The 18,030-nt window shown below is 48.2% G+C and overlaps 2 protein-coding genes across 10 annotated transcripts in view; one reads left to right on the top strand and one right to left on the bottom strand.

The window, feature by feature from the left end:
- Positions 1–924: 924 nt before the first annotated feature.
- On the top strand, positions 925–7,776 carry MAP6D1 (MAP6 domain containing 1). Of its 4 annotated transcripts, XR_009696961.1 has the most exons (4): positions 925–1,328; positions 6,048–6,165; positions 6,660–6,792; positions 7,510–7,776. XR_009696961.1 is itself a non-coding variant. In XM_061166689.1 (3 exons), the coding sequence occupies exons 1-3, from the start codon at positions 949–951 to the stop codon at positions 7,519–7,521; spliced, it is 510 nt and encodes a 169-aa protein (XP_061022672.1). In that variant the 5' UTR covers positions 925–948; the 3' UTR covers positions 7,522–7,776. The 4 variants fall into 4 exon arrangements, 3 of the variants coding, with proteins under 3 accessions (XP_061022672.1, XP_061022671.1, XP_061022670.1); XM_061166689.1 differs by lacking the exon at positions 6,660–6,792; XM_061166688.1 differs by lacking the exon at positions 7,510–7,776 and having other exon boundaries at positions 6,711–6,874.
- Positions 7,777–10,287: 2,511 nt separating this feature from the next.
- YEATS2 (YEATS domain containing 2) overlaps positions 10,288–18,030 on the bottom strand; it is a 100,043-nt gene continuing 92,300 nt past the window's right edge. For 5 of the 6 annotated variants that reach the window (XM_061166679.1, XM_061166682.1, XM_061166681.1 and 2 more), the window contains 6 exons: positions 17,610–17,689; positions 16,733–16,934; positions 14,889–15,115; positions 13,993–14,067; positions 13,240–13,313; positions 10,288–12,016 (listed from right to left, as the gene is read on the bottom strand). In XM_061166679.1, the coding sequence (XP_061022662.1) occupies positions 11,908–12,016; positions 13,240–13,313; positions 13,993–14,067; positions 14,889–15,115; positions 16,733–16,934; positions 17,610–17,689 (767 nt within the window). In that variant the 3' untranslated portion in view covers positions 10,288–11,907. Of the gene's footprint in view, positions 12,017–13,239; positions 13,314–13,992; positions 14,068–14,888; positions 15,116–16,732; positions 16,935–17,609; positions 17,690–18,030 lie in introns of those variants that run through there. The other variant, XR_009696960.1, reaches the window with a different exon arrangement.

Genomic DNA, 18,030 nt, shown 5'->3' with positions numbered 1-18,030 from the left:
AGACTGGCAACACAATGGTTTAGGAGAGGAGTCTCTCTTGACTGGCCAGGGCTGTACTGCGGTTCTTCCTCTGAGGTGCAGGCTGGATACCGTCCAGGTATATGCTTGAGATGGTGCACTGGGTAATTAATGTTGTTTCGATAGTTACTAGTAACTGGTGTGCAGTGCACACTGAGGGCTTGTGTCAGTTTAGGAAGGTGGTGTGGCCAGGGATGGTCTGATTCCCTGTCATGCCTGAAACAGACTGACCTTTAGCCTGGAGGATTACCTTAGCTCTGCATAGGAGGGAGAGGAACTTTTATAGCATAGCAGCCAAAGATTTGTGGCAGTTTTATAAAGCTAAATCAAGCCTTTGGAGCCATGCTTTAAAATTAGGGATTTTAGACCTCAGGAAATGTCAGTTGAGGGCTAATGCCAATTCTCAGTGGAAGGCTGAATTGGTTGTCACAAATTTGGCATCATAAAGGCTGATTCAAACGCGTGTTCTCCGGGAAGTACAGCCGCAAGTCTTCTCTCTCATCCCCTGATCGCTACATCTTCTCGTGCTTGCCTGCAAGCCCCATGTGCAGCCTCGCACAAATCTGGCAGCCTGTGGGCGGGGCCCAGCACACTGTTCACTCAGTACCAGCTAGGAGTGTTTGCCATCCGGCCCCTGGCCTCTGCGAACCCAGGTTCAATTTGTAGGATAGCACTTGGGGAACTTTGGATTAAATCAGGGAACATTCTTCAAGTTGGAACGTGCCTCCAGCCGGTTTCAGTTCCTCCAGCCCCAGCCCCGCTTCTGCACCCCTCCAGCGCCGTCCCCGCCCAGTCCTCGCTCCCTGGGTGGCGGTCCCCAGGCCAGGGGCGGGGCTGCGGCGGCGCGGGGAGGGCCGTGGGGGCGGGGCCGCAGGCGGGGGCGGTGCGGCCCGGGAGCGCGGGGAGCCGAGCGGCAGACGCCGGGCCGGCATGGCGTGGCCCTGCATCAGCCGCCTCTGCTGCCTGGCGCGGCGCTGGAACCAGCTGGACCGCTCCGACGTGGCCGTGCCGCTGACCCTGCACAACTACTCGGACCTCGAGAGCGAGGAGCCAATCCCGGGCGTTGCTCCCTCGCGCAGAGGCCCCTCTCCCACAGGCGCCCGGGACCCTGGCCGGGACGTGCCGCTCACTCAGTACCAGCGGGACTTCGGCGTGTGGACGGCGCCCGCGGGGTCCAGAGATGCAACGCAGGGGCGCGGACAGGGAGCAAGCAGCCGCAGGGCCAGGCCCCCCGCACCCCACTGCCGGGGGGTCTACGTGCTCCCCATCGGCGACGCGGATGCGGCTGCAGTGGCGACCACATCGTACAGGTATGAGGCTGGGGGCAGGGGAGCGCATTGTACCCAGACCCCGTGGTCCCAGGAGACTGAACCGCGGAACCAGGAGGACCAGGTGGGCAGGAGCGAGGAGGCACCCGGATCCCCCATCTCACCCCGCTTCGAGAGCTTCAGGCAGCCTGTGAGGTCACCCCTTTGATTGTCCATTGATGCTCCCTGACCAGTCCTGACCAGACTTGGAGTCAGAGAGCAAGCACCTCCCTGACGGTGAGCTCACTACCTCACTCTCTGGGGCAGTCCTGTAAGAAAGGCCTGCCTTCGTTGGAGTTAAAATCTTAATTTCCGTCAAGGGCCCAGCCGTGGAAGGAGTGCTCGCAGGCCAGCTGCCAGTGCCCTCTGGGGGCTTTGGTGGTGAGGACCAGATGCAGGGCTTCTGGGTGGTCCCCTCAAGATCCCACTGAGGGCAGCTGACTTGGCTCTCACTGACAGGCCTGTGCTCCTCTCACGGATAAGTGAGGGCTCTCTCTTCTTACTACAACAGTGAGACATAGTCACTGTAGAAAAACTGGAAATTACAACATAAAAAATTAGTATCCCTCAGTCCTACCCCAAACTGGTAGTTCTTTCTAATCCTTAACATGCATTTGAGGGCATATCCATTTGTAATTCTTACATGGCTAGATTTGTAACTACATTTTTTGTTTCACGTATGTGGCTGTTGGTCCCTGTTACTAGATGCTCTTCTACAACATGAGTTTTAATGGATGTGTAGTGTTTTCTCTTATGGGTATATTAATATGGGTATATGAATACATTACCCATATATTGATATATACCTCCAAATATTACCCTATTCTCATGTCATGAAATATTTAGGGTGTTGCTAATTTGGGGCTATTAAAAACACTATTCTTTGATCTAGTTACTGCTCATAGAGAAAATTTCACTACATGCATGTAACCTTGAACATGAGGTGGGAGTTAAGGAGTAATAAGGTACATGTCAACAATGTACAGAAGACGGAAACAATGGCATTGTTCTACTGATGTATGGGACCTGTTAATTATAGCTCTGCCATAGAAGGGGCTAAAACAGAAAATGTCAAAAAAGATGCAGAACAGTATGTCTGCTACTATCTGTGTTGTTAAAGGGTTATTGATATATACATATCTGCTGAAATAAGCGTAAAATGTCTCTGCATGGATGTGTGAGAAAATCGTAACCTTTGGGGAAAGGAAGGAGGAAAAGGAGTTGTAGATGCTGCTAGGAGTAGATGGAGCCTGAGGGACTTTTCACTCTGCTCTTTTGAACCACTGCTTTGTTTTGGGGGGTTTCTTTTGGTCATGCCATGCAGCTTGCAGGATCGTAGTTCCCCGAAAGGGATCAAACTCATGCCCCCTGCAGTGGAGGTGAGGAGTCCTAACTACTGGGCCACTAGGGAATTCCCTGAATCACTGCTTAAAAGAAAAAGAAAGTGTGCATGTATTACCTTTAGCAACAAAAAAAAATTAGAGGAAAAAATAACTTACAAGATCATCATTCTTACAGTTAAATCTTTGCATATACCCTAATTTCTTCAATATGAATTCATACCTGTCAAATTAAGGGCCAAAAGGTATGAACTTTCCCCTTCAACTTTATTACTTTTAAAATCAACTGTTTTGGGGGAGGGGAAAAAATAATCAACTGTTTTGAGGTATAATTTCCATCCAGTAAAATCCATCAGATGGATGATTTTTGTATACACCTGAACATCACCACCAAGATCCAGACACTAGACCATCCCATCTCCCCAGAGATTCCTTAACGGGCATGCAGGTTTTAAGGAACTTAATGAGGAGTGGCTGTTGCAGGGTGGTCTTGTGCTCAAGCCGAGCTGCGCTGCAGAAATGGAGCCGGGAATGTGAGGGGCAGAGCACTGAGCTGCAGCACTGGTGCCCTAGCCAGGCGGTGGAAGGTGCTGACTGCTGCATGACGGGGCCCTGGCCCGAACCAGGTGGAAGGAGCTGACCAGTGACGGGCCCTGAAAGCCAGAGGTCCTGGGTGTGCCATGCCTTCACATGGCTGATGTTCCAGGTATAGGGCGGGGGCGGGGGAGCTTGCAGGGAGATAGCTTCGGCTCTGGGAAGGACTCACTTTCTAATAATTAGAACTGACTGAGATGAGTAAGCTTGCATGGTGCTGAGCTCCTGCTCACTGGGAGTGTCCAAGCAAAGGCTGAACTTTCAGAAGCAGTCCCTCACACGTTAAAGAGATGGCAGGTTTGAATGTCCTGCTGGGTCCTTCCAGTTCCTGTGATACTAAAGGTACTGCTTAGCACGTACCAGACCTCAGGCTTAGGACATCCCATAGATTATCTCCCCAAGACTTCACAATAACCCCCTGAAATCACTTCAGTTTTTGCTGTCCCCATTCTATAGATGAGGCTCTGGCAAGAGGTCATGTAGAACAGAGTGGAGTTCAAGTGTTTCTTGTCCTAGATCAAATTTGTGCCCCCAAACAGGCTGCCATCCCCTAAGATGCTGCCTCCGCTGAATTAGATAGTTGCTTGACCTATGTCTGGCAGTGGTTGGGCAAAAGTTGGGACTCACTAGAGCTCTCCTTTCTGGTGTATAAACTTGGGTCACTTGGTCCCTCTGACCCTTTCCTCATCTGTAAAGCACAAATAGTAAGAGCTTGACTTGCCTGGGTCACCTGGCAGAGACACAGGACTGCTGCTGAACCTGGCTTTCCTGACCCTGCAGACTGACTTCTGAGACCCTCTACCTCCCAGCTCTACTACTGGTATGAGCAACTCCATCCCGCCTGCCTTCTTGCAAGATGCATGTTACCTAAGAAAACCATTTAAATAAATTAATAAAGATAATGAACAGATCATGAGAGCCCAAAGATATCAAGAGTACTCATGGCTGCTCCTCTCCACCCCAGCAGGTCTCACCTCACCTGGCCCCTGGTCTCCAGATGAGAACTGATCTGCCTCACTCGCTTGGCCAGGTGGGCAGTGGGTCCTGCCCCCTGCCAGCCCCTCCCAGAGCCTTCTTTGCAGAATTGTGTGTGTGTGTGTATCAGCACTTCTGGCCCAGGTTCTAGCTCCGCCCACTTCTGGCAGTTCTCCTTCCTGTCATCTCTTTCTTTCCTTGGTGAGTCAGTTAAAGAGCTAACCGTCAAAGTGCCAGACTTGACTCCCACTTTTTCAGGTGCCCACCTTGAAGGCTTAGGGAAGTTAAGGGATTTGTTTGAAGTCCTGTTGGGCTGAGAACCAGGCCCCAGTATCCTCAGACTGGGCTCTCTGCAATGCCCTGGTAGCCCCTTGCCCCTCAGCGGGAAGGACTGTGGCCATTGAGTCCAGCTGAGGCTCACATGAGGTGGATGATGGTGAAAATTGCTTGGTGAGGGAGGCGCAGTTCAAGTTAGTCCTGTATTTTTATTATCTCCTGCCCCACAAACAGTCATGGGGACTGCTCTAGCCACTGGGTCAGAGCAGTCCTGCTTTGGGACCTCTGCAGCCACCCTGGGGCAGCTGGCTTGGGCTGCCTGACCCAAAGCTCAGCTCAGCGTGGGGACAGAAGGGCACGCCCAGGGGAGGACCTGCTTCCCCGGGAGATGCAGAGCAGCAGATGGTGCAGACAGCTGGTCTTTGAAACCTTGCAGCTTTGGAAGCAAAAATGATCCGACAGAGCCTTGGTCTGATTCTCTTCCTAGTATCCAAGTGCTGACCGTGGACAGACAGAGCTGTACCACGCACACGGGGCCTGCCCAGTGGAGCCCAGCTGTGCTGCAGCTAAGGAGAAAAGGCTGCTTTGTTGACCTCAGGGCCTGAAACCTGGCCAGGGCTGTGGAGGGGATGATAGGCACGGACCCAGCCCACATGTGGGTGCTGCCCTTGGCCAGCTGGACACTTTTCCCCTTGGCCAGGGGCTCCTGTGGGCACAGGAGGTCTCAGCTATTTAGTAGGGGAGTTGATAAAAAAAAGACCTATTTCAATTCTAAGAGGAATTAGTTTTTGTCAAAAGAATGCAACTCTGAGCACATGGAGCTAGGCTGTGCCAGCCTTGTCACTTCCCTCCAAGCAGCCAGCAGCCCCTACCCCCATGCAGACCACCATCCCTCCCTGCTCCCGTGCATGAGTGCCCAGGTGCACAGTGCCATGCAAAAGCCAGGCAGTCTTTACTTTCTTGAGGTGGTCACTATGATTTACCCTTTTGCAGGAGTTAATAAGACAGGTTATAGAGAACTAAACTAAACTAAACTGGGCCTCATCTTCCTCCTCAGCTGTAACCAGGGATGACCATGCCTTGTGCACGGTCCAGGCCGGACTCTCCCTGGACGTAAGGGCCACACTGACATGGGCTGGAGGTGAGCTGGTTCCGGGTTTCTAGGGCCCCTTGAAGTGGGCCAGAGACAGTGCAGGGAGCCCGGAGAGCAGGGCGGGAACGCGTCGTCTCTGAGGCCCAGCACTCACCAGGCGCTCACGGTTTAGGACAAACAGGATGCTGCTGTTGCCCGAGTTCTCTGCTCACTCCCAATGCAGCGAGTGCCTGTTGCTCCCTGGCAATGTGGGAAAAAGTTTCTGGTGGAGCTGTTTGGGGTCCACTTCCTCTACTATTTCTGCCTCTGTGAGAAAGTAGCATCTGCAGCCAGAGCAGCAGCTCAGCAGTGGACACTGGCCAGGAAGGTTCCAGAACACAGGGCAAGAGCCGAGGCCGGAGAGATAGCCAGCCCTGTGCAAGGCTGTGATGTGTTCTGTTCCAGACAGGAATTCCAGGCCTGGACTGGAGTGAAGCCATCAAGATCCACGAAAGTGAAGCCCGCCAAAGTCATCACAACCCACAGCTCTGGATGGGACGGCAGCCCCAGGGCCGGTTTCCAGGTCAGTGGGAAGCTGGTGCCTGGCTGCGGGGGGTGTGAGAACAGCGACTTTTCTGTCCAGGTTAGGGACTAAGTGTCAGCTGTGGATGGTGTCAGATGGCACTGTGGCAGGGGCAGTGGCTTCTGAACCCCTGTAACCATCGCTCAGAAACTGAAAGCCAAGGTGCTGCTTTGTCATTAGCCACGTGTGTTCCCCTAGCACTGGCTTCTCTGGGAGCAGGGTGTTGCCTCCCTCCTAAATCCCAGCCTTACCTTTGACCACTGACTTGCTTAGTGCAAGCCTTCCAAGTCCCTGAGTCCATGTAAGAGGAGGGGCTGGAAGGGAGGTATAGGGCTGTTCAGTTTCTGACTCAACCCAAAGGCTTCCGGAAGCAGAAGGTAAGGTCCATGTGGACACCCCCGACCCCGACCCTTCAGGTTAGCAGTCTGGAGCTGCTGGGAGAGGGAAAGTTGAGGAAGAGCTCCACTGATCTGTGGCCAAATTTAATTTTTCAGGCCCCTGAGGTGAGGAAAAAGTTTGCCCCTAACCCCTCAGCCATCTTTCAGGCCTCGGCTTCCCGGATCCTCAACGTGTGACTGCCCACGGAAGAGTGAGCCACGGGGATCAGGACCCACCCCCGGGACTGTGGTGAGGCCTCAGGACGGGACGGCTGTCAGGGGCGCCACGCCTCCGCAAGCCACACGGTGCTTCAAGCAGGACAGAGGCGCCACCCAGCTCAGCGCTGGGCCCCCGCCACCCTCTCCTTCCTTGGGAAGTGTGCGGAACGCTTCAGATCTTTTCTTAATTGCCTCTTTAGGGCGCTCTTCAGTTTTTAAATCTGAAGACCTTGATCAATTCTATGTGAACTGAATTGGTCTCTGGGGGTTGAGGAATATGGACATAACAGATCCTTGAAAGATCCAGTAACGTTCAGGCTGTATGATAATTTTATAACCTATGGTAACTCAAGGTAATGTCCTTGGATAGTCCCACCAGCGGCCCCTCACAGGTTGTAGAAGAAATCTTAGGTTATCACCTGCATGTGATTCATGATAATGCTAAGTAACCAGGAACAAGTTTCCCAAAGGAACAGAAGAATATCAATCATAGGGTTTCTTTTTTAAAAATATAATTTCTTTATGGCCAAGATGACCCTGGTTTTAACAAAACATTTCTTGGGATGAATGAAGTGCTGAATGAAGGACATTTATCTTGTTGGTTTCTGAGCCCCACGTTGTATTACTAACACCAGTTTTGTTCCCTTAGTGTATTGATGACTAGATGGGAACTACTATATACTAAGAACTGGGAATGTCTTTGGGGCAAGGGTGGCCCAAAAGGCCTTAAAATGTCATCTCATTACAGGGAGCTCACTAGCTGCTGAGGAACCAGCTCATTTTGGTTTTGGAAGTCCCTCTGCTGACTTTATCGATAAAGTCCAGCCGGTGCAGCCACCTGGAAACAGCCTGGTTCTCCTCTTTGCAAGCAGCCCTTGAAACGTTTGTGTCCTTTTAGAGATTACAGGCACAGCCTAAGGACAGTTTTGGTAAGAAAACTCAAGGATTTCCCTTTGGATTTTTATCCCTCTCCAGCTCCCAAGTGACAGCCTCATGAGCCTTTACTTTTGCCACAGGAGGTGGCGTTCAGGTTTCAGAAGCAGCTCAGAGTGGAGGTGGGGCCGTGTTTCCAGCTCAGGCTGCGAGGGGGCCGTCCCCTCAGAGGTGCTAGCTCCCAGCTCTGGCAGGCACAGCCTTTCCCCTCGTTCCAGCAAAGGAAATGATCTGAGAGAATCATTTAAAACGGAAAAGCAAAACCATATGCTTACACAAAGAGTTCTATTATTTCAGACTTCATTGGTTTGCATGTTAGATGTTCCTAAGGGAAAAGAGACTGCCTGCTGGGCCTTCTGTGAGAAGCAAACAGATTAACTGTACAATCTCATATTTTACTAAAATGCAAATGTACTATTTCAATTTCTTGTTTATTTATTTATTTAATTGTAAACACGAACGCCTTCTCATGTCTTCCTTTATCCTCCTCTTGATAACAGGACTTTAATGTGCCTTGGCTACCGCTGCTCTTCCTTGGAGGCTTGTAGATTCTGGGAAAGCTCACCCAGGGCTATAATTGCACTGGTGTCGTATGTAGTATTTAACAAGAACCCACATCTCCCCAGCCCCACCTAGGGTAAAACAAGATTATCCTTGAAGCCAGTCTTGGGCACAAACCTTGGTTCTCCACACATTAGCTGACAGCAGTTTAGATTTCTGTTTGCTCATTTGCAAACCCCGCCTCCCCCTAAGAGAACTTGGGTTTCCATGCAGGGTGCTCAGTACAGTAAATGGCGAACAGAGCACAGCTGCTGTACGTGTTCTCTCCTGTGCAGGTTCCCCTTCCTGGGAGCCGGCTTTACTGGCATCTGCTGCTTTGGTCCAGTAATAGCCCCTGTCCGTCACACGGCATAGCCAGATATGCCTCTCCACCCCCCAAGCTTGTCCTAGCAGCCCCATCACTGCCCAAGAGAGACCTGACCTTAGGAAGGCATCCTGCACGCTCAAGAACAGACAGCTTTTCACAAACATCCCAATGCAACAGCTTTCCTTACTAGACTTCATTAATTATTAGATCTGAATTCTGAAGAACCTTGCTCCCACTCACTCTAGGTCTTAATAAGGCCACTCCAGTAACATTATGTTAAGGCCTTAAGAAGCCACTGAGATAAGAGCCTCAACTGTGTGGTCCCAACTCATGTAGGTCATATAAATAATACAAATAAAGACAGAACTTTACTGAAATATTAATAGCAGCTATCTTTGAGAAGGGGAACTATGGGTAATTTAAAATTTTTTACATCTTACAATATTTGCTAAAGTTTCTATACAGTACGCATTTTTGTATTAAATTAAAACAGCTTAATCTGTTAGGTAATTTTAGCTAACAGAGTTCAAATTAATTATTCCATAACCAAAGTTAGCACTGCAGTAGCAGGCTTGATCAGCTGTGAGAAGGCCCAACCAGAGGGAAGGGCCCCAGTCACTGAGAGCAAGACTGATGGCTCCAACTCAGAAAAACCTAAACGCTAACCATCCTTGTAATATCACTAGGATTTTAGGTCAAACTCCAAAAAGCAGCATTTGAGAAAACTTTGGCTGTGCAGCCCACCCCAGGCCGACGGGGGATCCTTTGAGCTCCGCTGGCCACACACACAGGCTCCTCCAGTGAGGAAGAGAGAGTCCTGGAGAAGGTACTGTGACAGTCCTGTGGCTCCTGTCAGAACTGTGGCTGACACACAGAACACTCAGGAGACGGGCCTAAGCAATGCCCCTGTTCTTCCTCCAGACCATTCAACTCCCTAAAGGCTGATACTAAGTGAAGTCTGGTCCCAAGAAAGCTATATACTTGATTGTCTCCCAGGGCCTCCTCCCCAAAAAACTTCTTACCTTTCAAGAACCAGAGCTTTCAAAACAAAGCCTTTAGTTCTTATTAAGGGTGGATATAAATAGTCATTTCTGAAATATTTCTGCAGTTCCTGTAGTTTTTTCTGCGGTAGCAGATGGTCCCAGCAGGACCAGGTCACAAGAGTAACTTTTTCCAGGCCTCAGCAGGAACCCATTCTTGCCAAACGGACCAGTGTGCTTCCTGGTTGGACAACAGGAGCTGTCTGCCTCATTGCCTTGGCTTTGAGGAGGCTCTGAGCTCAATCAGGTTGTTTTCTTTCACTCTAGGCTGTCAGAAATCATATGTCCAGGGCCAACATGCATTCTTCCAAGACTCTTTCAGATTTTTATATAACCGTAATCCTTATATTACTAGCTGCAAATTCTTTTTAGAAAGAAGTGGAAGAATTAAATACACAAACCCCTACACTTTTGCCTCATCCCAGCTCTTTCTGACCTAACGTAAGAAAAACCCCACCCAAGTGCAGTGCTCCAAACTCAGAAAATGCAAGTCGCTCAGTTGTGTCCGACTCTTTGCGACCCCACGGACTATACAGTCCATGGAATTCTCCAGGCCAGAGTACTGGAGTGGGTAGCCTTCCCTGCTCCAGGGGCTCTTCCCAACCCAGGGATCGAACCCAGGTCTCCGCATTGCAGGCGGATTCTTTACCAACTAAGCTATCAGGGAAGCCCCCAAACTCAGAAAAACCCATCACAAATACCAAAAGATTTACTGTAGATATTGTTACACATTATGTTACATATTATGATACAAATACATTTGAAACATTAACATATATGAGGACTGTTAAATCATTTACTATTTCTTTTGCAAAAAGATAATTTCTTGAGGCTTTCCTACCTGTAAGAACTGAATCTGTTCTCATTTGGATCATATCTTCAATCCTGTAGATCTAAGTCATTGTCCACTGGTAAATGAGTCTCCACCTGCCCATTAACCTTGCCTGGAGTATTTTATGTACAGAATATCTGAGTCTTCACCACTAAACTATTTTATTCTTAACCAGAGCATGCCCGATGCCTTACTGAATAGATTTCCTTCTGCACTTGCAGTCCTCAGATGCTGAATTAAAAAGGGCAGATTTCTCATAGTTGCCTCCCTGTCTTCCTGAATTGAACGTCTAGAGGACTCAGGAAAACATGAATTACGTTGCTTGGGTAAGTTTCTTTGACTTGGGTAGGTTTCAGATCTTCTTGAAGCAGATTCCTAACTGAGAACAGATTCTTGACTCACACACGGACTATGTTAGGAAGGTTGGGGTCCTGTGTCTATACTGAAACTGGACATCGTGCAGGTGCTGCTAACCTGCCTTCTATCCACTCCGTCTCCCACGGACGGGGCTCTCCTTACAACCAGCTTTCTCACTGCTTCCGAGCACTGACCTCCCTGTCACCTGGCTTTGACAGTCGTTTCTCTACCTTTAAGGCACTCACAAGTGTTTGAAATACTTTTCTTCTTGGGAACAATTCACTGACAGAGAAGAACTGGATAAGATAAACTGTTTGAGGGACTGTGGGAAGCACTGGCCACTCGACATGGACTCAGCAGAAGCTCCTGCAGACCACACCAACAGCAGGAACCAGCACTCTGCTGGCACATCCTCCAAGCAGCGCGGGTCTGTGACTAACACAGTAAGGGCTTCTCAGCTGTAGTCAAACCTTTTCCTGACCTGTGCTGGACTCTGTTCACCCCCCGACAATGCTGAGACTGGCTGCAGTAATCTCTTGTGTTCCATGAAACAGGAATTCTCAGTCTGTGGTCTCCCAAGCTCGTGTGGTTTCTGCACAGGATCACTGCTTCCTGAGCTGACTCGGAGCTGAGTGCGGATCCTCCCCACCACAGCCACTACTGTGTGCCGAAGCCCAACCCTCCTCCAGATGTTATCAGGGTAACTGTTGGGGTACCTGGAATGCCAACTCACAGAATGGGTAGAACCTCTAGTTTGCCAGACTCATTTCCCACCTCCTGGAGGGAGACTCAAGCCCATGGTGCCCCCTGGAAACCACCCAGAGGACAGAAGGGCCCAATATAAAGGGGCTTGACCCTAGACTCTCATGGAGCCTGCACAGAGTGAACAGATGCGAGTTGACAGAGCATGCATCCACTCACAGCTTAACTCTAGACTCAGGACTGTCCTAAAGGGATTGACCTGGGACTGAATGCTCCGGTGGTATTAGGTGGAGGCAATGGCTTGGCGGCCATGATACTCTGAGGCACACAGGAAACTATCTCTTCTCCAGAAAAGAAGAGTCATCACAGTTCAAGGCTTCGAATCCTGCTTTCCTAGGAGCATCTTCATTCCATTCACTGATCTTCATTCAGTATCCCCATGTGTTTGTTTGTGAGGAAGTCCAGAAAAGGAATGTTGCAAATGGCCTGGTGAATATTACTCACTGTAATTTCTTTGGGAATCCTGGTCCAAAAAAAATAAATGTTAATTCTCTCAAATATCTAAATTAATTATATGGGGATAATAATGAGTGACAGGCATGGCTTGGGGCCACTCTATGGGGAGCCGCTCTTTGCCCTCTGTCCCCCCACCTCTCTTCTTTTCCATTAATTCCTTTGACTCAGGAGATGTGGCCTATCCTCTTCCCGGCCAGCCCTATTTAGGGCTCAAATCTAACTTGTTACTCACAGGCATGAGATGAATTTCAAGAAGTTCGCTGAATGATTAAGGGAAAACAAAGATTTTGAAGATTGAAAAAAAAAGGAATGAAATAGAGCAGAGAACAGAATATTGCTGTAGTTCAGTCTTAGCCAAATGAAAGCTGAATCAAAGCACCACAGAACTTGGGGACCATGTTTCCCATCTCTTGGAAATTATGTCAGACCAAGTTGGGTGATGTTAAATGTTCTTATCAAAAGCACTCAAGTTGCTTTGTGTCTTCACAGTCAGGACCATGGTGGTGAGCAGGGCCGCAGAGGCACTCGGCCCACTCCTGGATCTCTAGCAGGACAAGCAGCAGCAACGTAACTGGAACTCCTTTGTTCCCCACTTTTTGTAAAGAGCTCTCTATACTGCCCACTATGTTATATCCCCGTCAAGTCTGACCTAATAATCCTCTTATTTAGGTCTCTTCATGACCTCAGGTACTCTGTTAAAAGTTTTAATAAATTTACAACAGCCTTTAAACAATAGAATAAATTTGTTTCCTTTGAAAGAAATGCCGGGATGTGGGACAAAAGGAAAATTCAGCATCTCAGTCAGTGACATTTAGGCCACAAAGGAGTGGTCAGCCTGTGGGTATAGAGCCAGTGAGATTGAAGTTTAAATCTAGGTTCTATGATGTATTTCCTAGGAAAGCCAGGCAAGATAACATTTCAGAGCCCACTTTCCTAGGGAGTATGAGTTCTGCAACAAAACACAAATTAGGTAACGTGCAGTGCCTGGCCCCAAGTCTGAAACACTATTATCTTCAATGGCAAAGAATTGGTATATAAACAGTGTCTCTGCAGCGGAGACAGAGACAACACAGACCTCTCACAACCAAGAGATAGACTCAGGGGTCGCTTGGTCATTTTGAGACAGTCTGGCTCTGAGAATGTCCCAAGCATGGATCCCTCCACCTCCTACTGAACTGATTTAAAGTATAAAACATCTTGATGGGAACTGTCAGGAAGTGAGAACTGTACCTGTTGTGCGATGCTGCCTGGTATCCAACTGCCAAAGCCTGTCTCAGGATGTCACTGACCAGCTGCTCTGTAGCCTGTAACAGAAAATGCTGTTATTCTAAAAATGCCACCTGCATGCTGGTCAGGAGGATGCAGCTGACCCCATCCCAGACCCTAAATTTGGGAAACCACTGTATCTAAAGACCCAAAGTCCTTAAGGAAAAACTAAAGGTTTGAATAATAGGCCACAACTATAGAGGCCATGATTCTGAATTGTGAAGGGGGTGATTTTCATTAATCAGACACTGCTTTAATAAAGGAAACAGGTGAGGGCTATTTGTGAGGTATCCCTGCCCCTGGAGGGGATCCACCAGGAAAGAACAGCAGAGCCAGGCTCCGGCTGGGTAAGGAACCTGGTTCTGTCATCCTGTTGCCAAGGGCTGGGACAGTTGTGGCTGTTTCTACTGCGACATGCAAGTCACCTCTGAAAGCACTGAGAGCTTTGACTTTCACTTCAGGCTACTTAGCACTTGAAATGCCATTAAAAAATACTGTTAGTGACACTGGCACAGGAACTCTCGCAGATGCTTTGACACGCAGAGGAACTACAACTGAATTAATTTAAAAATAAGAAGAAAGAAATCATAAAGCCTGTCATCGTTCCATTTCTGTCCCTGTCTTTTTCAAAGCAGCCTGGGATCCAGTGTGTCCTGCCCAGCTGACCCCATGGTGCTTCAGCCCCCGACAGCCCCTCTGCTGCCCACAGGCACCCACCTTCAAAAGCATGTCCTCTACCACCGGCGCATACACGTTCTTATGCAGTGCCACAGGCTGCAGGGTGATCCCAATCTGGAAGAGCAGAAGAAGGCCTTTTGTTTCTATTTGTACATTAAAAACAAGCACATTTCTGATACCCAAGGAGACATCCGAGTGGAAGAGACACTCTACAAATGTCCTTAATAAAACTCACCGAGAAGTAACACAGAACGTAACAAACAGAAGAATCTGTTACCCTATTGTGCCATGTTTCTGAGGGATTGTTAAAAATGCTATTAGAATCCTTCTCTTGTGCCCAAATCTCCTTCATGAGAGAACACAGAATTTACCATGAATTCTGAAAGTGGCAACACCACACTGGAAAGCCTGCATCAGACTCTGAGGCCCTATTTGCAAAAGAAAGAAGATATACTTGGAAACTGCCCCATTTTCCATGTCCTCTGTAGGGGATAAAAAGAACAAGTCTCTCACTTGGGTCCCAGGCAGCCGTGCAGATGCTGCAGTGAAGTTGTGTTCCACCAGAGGTGGGTGGACAGTTCTCTCCTGCACCCCAAGGGAGTCAATGCCACACCCACTCCCTGGCAGGGCACTTGGGAGCTATTTACAATGTCAGGGAAAGCACCTTCTGACATGCCTCTGAAGGAAAGGTGCTTCTACTGAGGCAAATGAGAAAAAAGGGGATGAGAAATACGAAGCTGCCTTTGCTCCAAAGTCATGTGACGAGCAAGCTCTACACGTGATTCACTTTCTTGCCCAAAGGCCCTGACGTGGGAAAGCAGGTGCCAGACAGTTCCCCCAGCTTTACCATCTATCTCCCCAGGAGGTCTGGTGTCAGTTTCTAAGACACCGAGCCCCAGGTTAGGGATCCCACAGCACAGGCCTTAGCCCGCTACCTTCTGTGTGATGTCGCCAATAAATTCAGAGCCTGGTGTTGGTGGCAGGTAGAGTTTCATCTCTTCCTGTTTCTCTTCCTGTTCTTTCTTGATGTTTATCTTTAATGGCTCTGAGACATTCAGGATGTCCACCTCCTCCTCATTCTCCGGCTCCCTCTTCTGAAACTGCTGCAGGTCCTCCAGTTTCCGGCAGAGGTTGTCAGCTGACGAGAATGATGACGGGCACTCTACATGAGAGGTAATCAGTCTTATGACTGTGGTGACCAAAGAAAAGGGACTTTGCATCTCCAAGGGGCCAACAGCCTGAGACCCAGAGAAGAAGGGTTAAGTATCAGGGAGCTGACTTCCTGTCCAGTTCTAAAATTCCATGGACCTATAATTATAAGAACTAGTAATTCGTAAGTGAGACAAGCACCAAGACAGGCATTTGTGTTAAGACCTATGTGCTATTAAGGGCAACCTGAGTCAAACAGCACATAATTCTGACTCTTGCCACTAAAAACGAGGCCATCCTCCCACCCCACTGATTTAAAAAAAATTTTTTTAAACCTGGAGAATTTAGAAATTAACAGTGAAGACATTAAAAATCATCCACGTTCTGCTTAGAGCTGAGTACTACTACCATTTTAGTGTATACCATGCATCCCATCTTCAGCTGATTTATACAGAGCCCAACAGAGTATATATAGAGCTTTAAAGCCAGCAGGGGCTCTGGGAATGTTCTATGCATCCCTTTTACTTTATAAGTGAGTGATGTCGACATGGGGTTAAAGACACCCAGCAGGATGGAGGCAGAGCATCCAACTCCCTCTGTTTTACTGGCAGGATGCTCACAGATTTAATCAGTCATATTAATAAGAAAGCCCAGTACAGGAAAAACACTGTTTTACACACATTGCCAGAGAAGCACAGAAATAATCAACAAGGCCTCTGCTCTCAAAGCGCTTAGCAATAAAAATCTCAGACACCTTCAAGGTTTTGGTATTAAATACCACTGGAGATCGGGGAAAGGGGAGGCCACCCTGCATTAGGGTTCTCAGGAAAGCTTCATGGAGGAAATGAGACTTGTGTTAAGTCTTAAAGGACCCCCCAGACTGTCCCTGTGCTGTGGCCTTCCTCAGACTGGAAGGTGAAAGGTCTGTTTTTCTACAAAGATGGGGTTAAAAGGAGAAAACAATACTTTTTCTTTAAGGTGAAACTCAAAACATTCTCCCATATATCTTTATGCCCAGCTCCCCTGCATCCCCACCCACATACAGTTATTTGTATTTTTATAAAAAAAAAAATTCATTTTATCTGCAACATTATTAGCTGTTTACACCTGTGCCTCCAACACCAGGCAGTGCACCTCCACATTAGGTTTCTAGAGATAAAATAACAGATAAGACATTGTCCCCATCTTCAGGGAAAAAGACTCGTAGGTCTCAAAGGAAGAAGTACTACTTCTGGGAGGAAAGGAGGTGGATTAAGAAAGTTTCCAAAGGAGAACTAATGCAGAGGAGGGGGGCACCTGAATGAATGGTGTGTGTCTGTTGCATGCGGTGGGCTGGAACATTCCTGGCTGGGACACAACCTGGGACACCTGGGCACAAACAGTTTGGTAGGGACTGTCCTGGGAGGTGGATAGGACACATGGTGAGAGGCAAGTCATGACTTTTGTTCTCCATGGCAACCCCTGGAGTCCTCGGGTCCCTTTACCTCGGGTGAAGGAAAGAGCTCTGAGACCTGCTGGAGCTGATGTGGCCTGAGAAACCTGGAGGCTGAGAGATGAGCATGTGCTCCAAGGAGACACCTCTCAGCTGCCGATGGTGCCGAGTACACCCCCCACCGCCCGCCTTGCTTACCTGGCTCACTGTCGATCTGGGTCAACACATCCTCAATAGAGTCCCCATCGCTCCTCAGGCTTTCGGGGTCAGGTGGGGTGTAGCCATGGCAGCGACACCAGTGAGCAATGTGCTTGGTTTTAAGTGGAGTCAGGTGGTGAAATCTTGGATTCTTCTCCAGTATTTCTTGTAAGACTTTCCGCATTGTCATCGCTCTTTGCCACTTAAAAAAATTGGGGGTGGGGGGGTGCATAATGAAATCCTTCAACTTAGGAGCGTGTTCAAATAAATCACCCAATTGCAAATTACCATGATAACTTGCTAGAATAATTTTTTTTTCTGAGAAAAAAAATCTGGTGTTTCTCCTCAGTTTAAAAAAAAAAAAGAAATATAAGAACTTTTACCTAATGTTTATAAAATAACTGAAATTCCTAGGCTTGGCCTATAAGGTGTTTCAGCTGGTCCCAGCCTGTGATCTCCCACTTTCCCGCCCTCCCCAAACCCATCGCTGGCTTTCTCAAAGTTTCCTACGCACGCCTTTGTACTTGCCACTTCCTCTTATAGCTTCACTGTTTGGCAGAGTAGCTGCCACATTGAACAATAAATAGTTGACTTAATTTTAACATATTACAATTCTTTAAAAACTTTTAGAAATTTTTAGCAATGCAGGAAAAGAAAGTAGGTCTTTCAAAGGCTACCTACAAGTCTTTGGAGAATGAGATTTTTAACTAAGGAAAAAGTTCTACCATCAAATATTTAACAAAACATGCTGCAGAATTTATCACTGCTCCATATGACGATGTTTATGGAAGCAGCCAGGATGTACATGTGGTTGATTATTTTCTCCAACAGGCTCTCAGTGGTGGCCTGCATATCAAAGAGGCAGACATGGGATTACCTCAGCAGCTCTCCTTTTCCCAATGTTCCAGCCATAATACTGCTCCACAGATTTTGCAGAAAAACAGCTGGCATCTTCACCTAGAATGCACATATCCAGCAAACTCTGAATAAAGTTAAGATTTAAATAAAATCTTATTTGCTGGAGGCATGTCCAAGAAGTTTCTTTAGACCTCTTTATGGGCTCTGTTCCTTACTAGGCAAGTTTAATGCAACATAATACAGAAGGGCTTGTCCTTAGAAGAGAAGGCATCTCATTCATGTGTACTCAAACCACAGCCCTCCTTGGGAAATCAGCTTCTGTGGTAGAGAAAGCTTCATCATGACAGGAGATTTTCTATTAAAATAAATGGCAATGGCACTCCACTGGGAGCAGACCTGAGAACTAGCCCTGGCCTTGCCATTACCTAAGCTGCCTTGGA

Source organism: Dama dama, chromosome 19 (assembly GCF_033118175.1).
Source record: "Dama dama isolate Ldn47 chromosome 19, ASM3311817v1, whole genome shotgun sequence".
Taxonomy (NCBI): domain Eukaryota; kingdom Metazoa; phylum Chordata; class Mammalia; order Artiodactyla; family Cervidae; genus Dama; species Dama dama.
Note: the sequence above shows the minus strand (reverse complement) of the source record. Positions and strands in the feature narration are given on the sequence as shown.